Source organism: Numenius arquata, chromosome 16 (genome assembly GCF_964106895.1).
Source record: "Numenius arquata chromosome 16, bNumArq3.hap1.1, whole genome shotgun sequence".
Lineage (NCBI taxonomy): Eukaryota > Metazoa > Chordata > Aves > Charadriiformes > Scolopacidae > Numenius > Numenius arquata.
The window spans coordinates 1,806,997-1,817,644 of NC_133591.1; the positions used below are offsets into that span (position 1 = coordinate 1,806,997).

The 10,648-nt window shown below is 49.6% G+C and overlaps 1 protein-coding gene across 1 annotated transcript in view; it reads right to left on the reverse strand.

Moving 5' to 3' along the window:
* Positions 1-622, reverse strand: part of ZNRF3 (zinc and ring finger 3) — a 79,991-nt gene extending 79,369 nt beyond the window's left edge. Inside the window, exon 1 of the mRNA XM_074159732.1 lies at positions 167-622. Within this exon, the coding sequence (XP_074015833.1) occupies positions 167-622 (456 nt within the window). The remainder of the gene's footprint in view (positions 1-166) is intronic.
* Positions 623-10,648: the final 10,026 nt, after the last annotated feature.

Genomic DNA, 10,648 nt, shown 5'->3' on the forward strand with positions numbered 1-10,648 from the left:
GCCAGGTGACGGGGCGGCCGGGCCGGCGGAGCCATCTTGGGGCCGGCGCGGCTCCTCGCCCGTCCGTCCGTCCGTCCGTGTGTGGGTGTCCGTGTCCCTCCCCCCCCCCCCTCGCCCCAGCCCCGTCCTTCCCCCCCCGCCGTTCCCCCGGGGCCGGTGGCCTCACCTGCACGATCTCGCCCTCGGCGCTCAGCGTGGCCCCCGCGCGGGAGAAGCGGCCCTGCAGCCCGGTGGTGTAGGTGGTGTAGTCGCCGCTGGGGCTGGACTCGAAGAGCACCACCTCCACGAACGCCGTCTCCTTGCCCAGCGCCGCGCCCGGCGCCGCCGCCAGCAACAGCAGCAGCAGCAGCGGCGGCAGCCCCAGCAGCGGCGGCGGCGGCAGCGGCACGGCCAGCCCCGCGCCGGCCCCGCAGCCCCTCATCGCTTGGCGGGGGCGGGCGGGGGGAGCGGCGCCCCGCCGCCGCCGCACATGGCTCCCGAGCGGCTCCAGCTCCGGGGACGGGGTCCCGGGCGGGTCAGCGCCCCATGGCAGCAGCAGCAGCCCCCGCCGCCGCCGCCTGCCCCGCGCTCCCCGTCCCTCGCCCCGGCTCCTCTCCGCCCTGCCAAGCCGCTTCCCTTTCATCTGCTCCACGTGACGGCCACCGCGGGGTTATCCCCGCCCTCCGCGCCGCGCTGACCCGCTCCCTCCCGCCCGCCTCCCGCCCGCCTTCCCCCGCCGCGCACACACCGCCCGGACGGAGCCCCGGGAGCGGGCGGGGGAGAGCGGCGCGGCGCTCGGGGAAAGGCCCTGCCGGCAGTCGGGCCTCCCTCCTTCCCGGACGGCCGGGCCTGAGGCGCACGCCCGGGCCCGCGTCTCTCGGGGCCCTGCCCGCCTCGGCCTGCCCGGGCCGCCGCTCGCAGCCCCTCGGCGGGGAGAGCCCGGGGGCGGCGGGGGGGTGATGGCCGCAGCCCCTCGGCGGGGAGAGCCCGGAGGTGGTGATGGCCGCAGCCCCGACGGCGGGACACGGCCCCGGGCAGGAGCCAGGTGCCGGTGCGGCCACACGTACCCAGATCCCCGGTTCTCTCTGGGGGGGAGGGTGTGGGGGGGTGCCGCTCGCCGTGGGCTGCCTCCCGGTAGCCCTTGGCATCTCCGGCGGACTGCCAGCACCCAGCGGGCTCCTCCTCGGGGCGTGGGGTCCCGAGGAGACCCGGTCACCACAGCCCTTCGCCTTGTCCGTCAGTGGAAGTCTGTGAAACCTTCATGAATTATGTGGGGAAGGTGGACGGGGAATGATCCTTGTGTTCAGTCTCGCACCACAAGACCGGGACGGCGGCCAATGGTACAGTTTTCCTCTAAAAGTACGTACAGCTCCCTTGTGGAACACGAGATGTTACGGAGCCTAAAAGTGTAAACGGGTTACGAGGGGGATTGGACAGAGTGGTGCCAGATCCCCTCTTGGTTACGAAGCACAATGTTTGGAAGCCAGCTCCAGCTCGGGGGGGGAATCCCAAACCCCCTGGCAGAAGGAGTAATACCAGGGGCTACAAACTGCCGGGATGTCTTCTTTCATGGAGCAGTATTCTTCTTGCAAAGGTCCTTACGCAACTGTAATCAAGTTTTTTCTACGTTCTATTAGTAAAGGGCCTTTGTCCTAAGTTCTTGCAGGTGAAGGCCTCCCAACTGTCCCACACGCAGTGGGTATGCCAGCGGGGTATCGGTGCTAAGAAGAGCTGGAATTCCAGTGCCAGAGGACAGTGGGGAGCGCGCAGGTTGTCACACGAAAGGGAATGAATGAACGAGTGGTGCCCCTTACGGAATGTTTTCCAGGAGGATACCTTTGCACGGCTTGGAGGAACCACACCAGCATCACGGTGTTTGTCCCCCTCTGTCCCAGCGCCGTCGGAGCCCGAGGACAGCCGTGGCACTGGATGTGCCCATTGATGAGGTTTTGGCTGCCGTACTTGGCAGAAGTTTGCCTGTTTCAGGAGAATTATCTCTTTTAAAGGGCCCTTCTCTTGCCACTTACTTCATTTCTACGATTTCTCCCATCATGAAGCCAATGTAAGTTTTGTGGCGCTTTGGGGCAGACTGGATCAGGGGAGAGATCGGGGCTAAAGGCAGCCCGGGGGCTCGGGGGGGCAGCGACAGAGCGGAGACAGTTATTTTTAAACGGCATCAGCAAGCTAAAATAGCTAAAATAGTATTGGGAAGAGTAGCTTTAGGCGTGGAGATGGGAATGGGAAATCTAGGAGTTCTAAGAGATCACGACCAGAGCTCGGTGTGTGTGGGGCACACAGTTTTTAGTCCTACAAAAACTGGGAAGAACCTGAGATTCCCGATTCTTCGCTGGGAAGCTGAAAAGTCAGGAATGCCGTGTCCTTCCCTGCCGGTCAACAATGTGGATGTCCATTGACTTCAGCGGTGCAGGGGCTCAGATGTCAAGCAACTGTCTAAAATTATTGCATCAAACTTAAATGCCCCTCATGAGGCATCTGTGAGCACTACATATTTAATTTTTTCTCTTTTTTTTTCTATTTAATCTTTAAAAATTACACAATCATCATACCTTGCGATACTATTAGATTTCAAATTTAAATATCAAGAAAAGAGGGGTTTTCCAGATTAGGGAACTCAACAGTAATCTTGTCCCCTGGCCGTACCCGCTGTGAAACTCTTCTGTTACGGGGGTGCATTTTCCCCACAGGGTTTTGCTTCACAGGAAGATCCCACTGTCAAAAAAAATCAGTGAAATACAGTGAAAAAAATGTTATAGGTAAGACCCCTTCCTCTGCTGTTAATTAAATAGAATAATCCGTACTTTTTTGGATATTTCCTCGGAAATGGCCTGAAGTAGGGCCTCTCCGGGTTAGGTGGAGAGTTAGGAAGGCAGAAACGAGGGCTCTAGAACTAACGGACAGCATCCTGCCCCTAAAATAAGAGCTGCCGAAGATGCCACCCACGCCCCTCACCTGCCCGTGTCCTTGGAGGGCAGACACAGCAGAACCGCCGAGGAGTCCCAACGCCGAGGGGTGACACGAGGTCCCAGGTCACCAAGTTCCCTCTGCTTGGGCAGAAATCCAAGCAGGAGGCTGCGGGAAGAGAACGGACTGTCTATCATTAAAGCAATCAAATCTTTCTAATGGGCTTCCTTCCCAGCTGGCAGCGTACAGTTCCCGGTTCAGTTCTGCCATAATACTGCAGATATATTTTAGGGTTTTTTTTCCCCTGCATAACAAACCGAGGCCCAGGGTTTGAAATAGAGAAGTCTCAAGCGTTTCTAAATGCAACTGCGGAGAGTAAGAGCTGTGATTTGATGGGAATGAAACGATGTGTAGCGCCAAATGGTCTGAGGAAGGGTGTCCTGGGCGTCTCAGGAGAGGGCGGTCAACACCAGGGGATGCTTTTGGCACAAAACATCTCATTGCCCTTGCAAAGGAATGGATGTTACAGACCCTCCTCCCCCCACACTGTTCCTGAGAGAAACCAATGTTAGTGAAGCACCCGCGTACTGCTGTGATGAGCGTTATAAAAAAGCCCAAAACAAAATGAATTGTTTCGCTGGAATACAGCGTGGGAGTACAGCTGTGCACATCGGGCAAGAAGAAAACACCACTGAGTGGCCACTCGCAGCGTGTCCTCAGCCGTTCCCACCAGGGACGGAGGCAGGAGCCCAGCTCCCCTGCTCCTGCCGTCCCTCGCACTGAAAATACACTTGGCCAAAGACGTGGGAAAGCTGCTTTCTGTCCCATCCCTGCAGCCAGCCACCAGTACACCACACCGGAGAATCCCCTCCAGAGCCCCTTTTAGCCTCATTTCATAATGAAATTAAACATGTGCTATCTGCCTGTCAGCCTTGTCGCTCTCCTCAACCGATCAGCTAATTTTAACCAAGCTGAAGGGCAGAACAGAGGTCTTAAAATAGTGCATTCTTGCAAATTTTGTGAAAATCAGAGGCTCAGGGCTCCGTGTGCTGCAGCAGTACCCGAAAAGGACACGGGGGAAGCTATGGCAGCAGGAAAACATTGAAGAAATGGAGCTTTTTCAATTCTACTGTCCAAAGAACAAACTGTTATATGATTCTACATTATTTAAACAAAAGAATCCATTCTAATTGTATCCCATTTAATTCACATGACACTTTTAAACTTTTTTTTTGCATTTGAAGGGGTTGCCGCTAGGAAAGGACATCGAGTAAATGCGTGAGCGTGTACATGTTTGGTGCAGAAGAGTGTCCCCTGGGCGGGGGGCAGAGGTGGGTGGGATTGAGCTGTCACGCATTCTGCAGGGCAGTGGCCAGAAAAACCCCCGTGTGAGCACAGCAGCAGCTCAGTCCCAGCTCGTATGGGCTTTTGCTTGATGAGGATGCTCCAGGAACGCGAGAGGAAGGGAAGAAGAACTCAGGTTGTTGCAGGGAGGTGACGAGGGCAGGGGCCCAGAGATATTAAGAACAAATACCTCAGAAACAAAGCATCTTTAGCTCCGCTGGTTTGGCACTAACTTGTTTGTCTTCCAGTACTGAGGGACCCTCCCCGAAACCTAAGATCAGTCATTAGCGTAGCAAAGAGCAGACAACATTTTCTATTAAGTGTTTTCTTGAGACACATTACCAAAACCCAGCTTTCTGACAAGCTACAGTGCTGTTAGTCCCTGACGGGCCACTTTGCCATAAGTACAGCAATATCAGGACTCAAAAGACTTACCGAATTTTCAGCCGCTGATGTGAATTTTTAAATAAACTTATTTTCCTCATCTATTGTCTTAGATTCTAGCACAGCAAAGGAAAAGATGACCCTTTTTCAAAGAAATAAAGCAACTAAGCAATGAGCGTGGATTAAAAGTATTTCAGTTACTGTGAGTGTTGAATTTCCACTTGATTGAGATTGTCTCCAGTATCAGCCAGACCTTGTTCAGAGCATGCTTCATCTCTCATCCACTCTGTAGAGAAAAAAAGGAAAATCTCTTCAAAGGGCCTGCTCAGATATGTTAAATAGCAAGAAAAAAGTGTTTCTTGCTCCTATGATTTGTCATAACAGGTGATCCAATAACACTTACTAACCCAGCGTGGCTGCGTTTCAAAGGGAAACCCATTGACAAGGGTGAGGGCAACCTGTTGCTGCAGAGTCCAGTGACCAACTCCCCCCACTGGCGAGCGATGGCTTTTCCACATTTAGGCTGTGGGTATTTGCAGGTAATTCTCTACCCACCTAGAGAGTACCGGGATTGTTTTTCCCTTTAACTACCAGGTATTCAGTATAAGTTCCACAAGCTGCCACTTAAAAAAAAGAAAAAAAAGAAACAAAACCCCAAAAATACAAAACCAAAACAAATTCCCCCAGAAATGTGAAAAAGAAAACAACCAACAAACCACCACTGCTGTCTCCAGCTAATAAAGGTGTTCCCAATGTAGGGTGGCAAATGAGAACTGTGGCTGAGAATAAGATCAATGTGAAAAAAAAAATAATTATGTTTCAGTAGAACGACCTGGTCCTCGTTTCCTTCTTTTTTTGACAATGACAACTGATGAACCGAGATTTTATTCCTGGGAAAACTGATTCCCGTCAATTCTCACTACTGCAGAAATGCTGATGGAAAGGACAGCAGTTTGTCCCTCCGATACCTCACAGATTAATTCAGATTGCTTCTCATCCTCCCACCTATTTAGTCTATAAAAGCAATTAAAAAATCGGCGGTGACTACAAAACAGCTCGTACCTTCTTCACATCTTTGATGGTCCCAAAAGCATCATCAGGCTTTTATATGCAGCAGAAAGGTTGTGATCACACCCGGTGTGGATGGTAGGTAGCGAACAGGCGTCCTGTCCTGGGAGGACTGGTGGTACTAAATAAGAGGCTGAAAGCGCCAAGCACCGACTTAATGAACCTAAAAAGGATTATATACAAGTGGATACACCTTCAAGTTAAGGCAGACGACGATCGGGGGTCCGGGCTGCTGCTAGAGCTGTGACAGCACGAACAACTCGCAAAGGCAGCCCAGTTATCTCATTAAAACCAAAGGTAAATCTTACCATGGCGAGAGCATTTCCTGAGAGCTGGAGGATATTGTTAGTTTCCGTGGCAACGCCGTGATGATACAGGAGAGATGCACTTCACCTCTGTAAGGAATTGCAGTGATGCCAAAGCAGAAGACTTGAAGTTTCTCCAGAATAGCGGGCGGGAGCGAGGTGTTTTGACCCAACTCTGAGCAATGGAAATGGACTACGTTTGATAAATAACTGGTTCCATGATTTAAGAAAATATATTCTTGATGCAGTTTTACGAAGTACCCACATACTCTGTCCAGTCAACAAGATCAATTATTCCCTCAGTCACACCAAGGAACACAAGGTGCAAGCTGAAAGAAGTCAATCTAGTGGCAGCGTAAATAAGAAAAACAAAATTAAACCAAAATCCAGACCTTTGATTCATACCAGAACTCGAATAATTTTGATTCATACCAAGTAAAACTGTTACTCCACGCCTCTGGAGACAGGATTGCACGGCAGAAGGGAAGGGTCAGGGCTGACTGGAGGCTTTACTCAGACGTATCTGAGTGCTTGAGGGGTTTCCAGCAGCAGTTCCATCTGTTGGTCCGTGGAGAGATGTCCCCGGTGCCCCCCAGGTCCCCGCCGAGGCTGCGCTTCAGGAGATGCGGGGATGCAGCGAGGCAGAGCAGCCGGTAGGTGACCTCCCAGACTCAAAAAGCCAAGCGAGAGCCTTCACCCTTCGGCGAAACACACCCACTATGTGTAAAACACGCCAAAATATCGCCAGAAACATTAGTTTGTATTAAAGATGTCTCCCACAGCCCCTCATTTTCCTGCAGTCCAACTTTACTGTCACACTTTGGAAGAGAAAGCCAACTGTAATGGACAAAATGCTTTTCTATTTATGAAAACCATGTTTTCATCGTTATCATCAATTATTCTAAAATGAACTAACAAACTATTGTAACTTGTCAGCTCAATTAAAGACCGAAAAAGAAAAAACAGTGGAGATTTATGTTAAGAAGAGGTGCCATGCAGCTGCTATTTAAAGTTTGGAAATACAATTTATCCAAGTGGAGCAGCATTGAAGCAATCCAAATTAACCAACAGACAAGCCGTGACAACTTTAATTATAAAAATTATTTGTGAACAAAATTCCCTGTTAATGTTTGAAAAGTTAAGGTTTCCAATGTCTTAAACAACATGTAGTCTTTTAAATCTGTATGAAGGGGGAACATGCTGATTTGGGAACCCTTCGCTCTCTCTGTACATCTAATTGTCTACTGAAAGGAAAGGATAATAATGAATCAGGCCTGTAAAACTGAAATGTGTTAAACTGCACTAAAAATACTCTTATTTAGATACCTGCAGCCTTTTCTTTTTGCAAAATGTTGTCCATTATAAAGTAGAAGTTTACATGAGAGTTACAACCCAGTACAGACCTGGGTGAAGCGCTCCTTCAGGGTCCTACCAACCACGGCAGATATGTCACCAAAGAAAGAAAAAAGAATACTAATAAATAACCTCATATAAATAACTAATAAATAACTAATACTAATAAATAACCTGCTACATTGTGTTTGATCATCTCCTCTGCAAGGACAGATAGGAACCGAATGAATTTGGAAAAAATTTGGAGCCATATTTTCCAAGATTCACAATATCCATTCATTCTGGGAGAAGGGCCCTCAAATGCCTCCACACAAACGTCTTTTGCTGTGCCCTTGCCCCCCGAGATTGCTCTGTACCAGCTCTACTCACATCCAGCTACAGCCCCACTAAATCCTCGATTACTCTTAATTTCACGTGCTTGTTGTGTCAGCACTTAGCAGTTTCTTTGCTCATAATATTGAAGAAGCACCCAATGTAAATAACCTGCAAATAACATACCCTGTATATTTCTGGAAATCATATTTACATACAATCTAAATATTGACACTTCTGTGTTTAATTCAACATTGGTGTTAGTGTTTCTGCACTAAATATATGGCACAAGTTGCTGTTCATGCAGCCCTTCTACAAGGAATACACTATTTAAAGCGAACAATCTGTAAACGACACAAAATACATTTGAAGCACACGGTTGAAGCGTGTAACGTACCAGCGACTGACACTAACAGCCCTGGAGAAACCCTGCAATATGAAGTACTCCTATGATTAAAGCCAACAAACAGATTTCACCACGTCTGTCTACCAAAAAGCAAAAAACATTCCTAAAATGTGACTGGCTATAATGAAAGAATCACTACATTAACAACTGGTTCATTCATGCGAAGGAGAGTTAAGCAGCCAGTTACTATTTCATCTTGGGTTATCTATTATACTGGGGACTCACCTAAGTTACAAGATCTGACTGGCACTTTTAATTCATCACCTTAAAGCACTGCATTTTCCACACTCAAGCACTAGCTATTTAATTAGTATATAAAGAGCTTCAACTGTCCCTGACCATTTACATGGAGTTATCACTAAATTCAAGTGCTGACAGAGCAAATAAACGAGGTGACCAGGAAGGAAACGTCACAGACCCTGTGAACACCGGAACATCGGGGTATTCAGCAAATCAAACACGATGAGGCAGGAGACGGACGATTCTGACAACACCCCTCAGGTTTTGGGTCCTGCTGAACCCGTGCTGAGACAGAACCGACCCCTAACGTGACATTTCCCGGTAACCTTCCTCTGCTCCTTTTCACCCCGGGTCTCCTACAGCAGCTGGAGGCAGCTTCTGCGTACAAGATGCAGAACTAGGTGAAGGCATCCAAGCCGAAGAATATATGGAAATCATTTCCAAATTAGAAAACAAGAAAGTTGCCAGGACTCTCGGGGGCTCTGAGCTTCTAAAGGAATTTCAAAGCCTGGGGAATGACTAAGAAATCAGAGAAGGTATTTCCTTTCAGGAGCTGGCGCTGCTCCAGAGAAGAGCACTCCTGCCAATCGGGAGTAGTCAGCAAGTTTTCCTCAGCACGGTTGTTTACCTCCCAAGAATATTTTCCAGGAAGAGGTTCCACTTCTGAACCAGGATGTGCAAACAGAAAAACTTACCGGAACAGGAGCTTTGAGGCATGTGAGGTGTCGACAGTTGGCTGCTTTCCTCAGAGAGCTTGCTCAACATGCGAAATGCTGGCAGAGAAGCTGGAGCACGGGCTGTGGGTTCCCTGGGACAGCACAGCAGCAAGCTCAGGCTCTCCTGTGCTGCCCAAGCTCATTCTGCAACATCACCCCAAGATGCACTCGCTGCATCACCCCAATTAAGTGTAGCACCTTTACCTTTCTTCTTGTGCTTGTGACTGCGGCCACCGATGTGTCACCACCCATCAATGTCCAACGGTGGGGACAATACCTCGCGAGTAACATCAGATCTAAAGACAGAACTCACAGTGCACAACTCTATCCTCTTGTCTAGCGGAGACCTTAATCACATTTGGAAATTATGGTAAAACGTGGCATCTTCCAGAACCTCCAAATCCTGCACAATCTGCCCATCTCTCTGGTCCACAATTTCCCACCAGCACCATCAAGGGAACTTTGCAGGGGACCAAGCCAGAAAGAAAATAGCCAAAGAGGTGAAGTAGGATGACGGCATGGAAATAGGCATTAGACAAACAACAGCTAAGCGCCGGAGATGCCAACAGCTGGACCTTTTAAAGGGAGAGGGAATCCATGCAGCGTCCTCTGCAGGACAGAGGAATGGTGTGGGAAGGGGGTGGGCTCAACGTTAAGCAAGTTGGTTGGAAACAGGAGCTAGAACAACAAAGCAAAGCCCCAAAGTAAGACTCTGAACAGCTCTTCCCTTGGCCTGCGGGATCCCTGCACGTATCAGCAAGCTGGGGTGCCCACCAAAGAGGTGCCCTGACCCCAGCCCGCTTCCCTGGCCAGCTGGTCCAACGCTGTTTGATTCCCAGGCGGAGCCTCCCAGGGACGGGCAGATGGCAGAAATCCTCCCAAGGGCATCCAGCCGCTGTGTACAAAGATCTGTTTACGTGGGCAATGTTTGCAAAGCTTTCCAGTAACGTTCCATTTCTACACAACTGGCAGCGCAGGGCTGCTGGGAGGCAAACCTTTCCGTTTGCTGTGGGGCCGATATCTCCTCTTCTTTTAAATTCCCGGGGGGGGTGTGTGCGCTCCAGCCTCTGAATGTGCAAGAGAAACTTGGTTCTCGGTCTGTTTGACAGAACAAATCAAATAAAGAGATCTTTATCTCAAAATACTGGAATGTCCTTGTAAACAGGCAGGTTTTCCCTCTGTAATCAGCATTTTGTGACAGTGGGAGGGGGAGACCAACCCTCAGAGGAGAGCGGGGATTAGCAGGCTGCCTCTGCACCCAGAGTTCAATCAGCACGTCAGTTTTCTGGAAAAAGTAGTAAATTGGCCAAAAATTGCAACTGCTACGAAATTATACAGGTTAGTTAATTTCTGGTCTTGCCTGAGACCAGGGAATTCCTGAGTTTCAGAGGAGTCTGACAAAATGAAGCAAACGGGAATTACAATGTGAGATTCGGGGAACAGAAGACACCGTGTAGACGGAAGGAACATTCCGAGCTCTTTATACAGGTTGCTCCATCTTAAATTTACTGTTATCGCTCCAAAAAGAGACAATGTATCATTAGACCTTGTTAAGAAAAATCTGCCCTCCTGTATTCTGTAACATTAAAAAAAAGAAAAAAGGAATTACACACACAAAA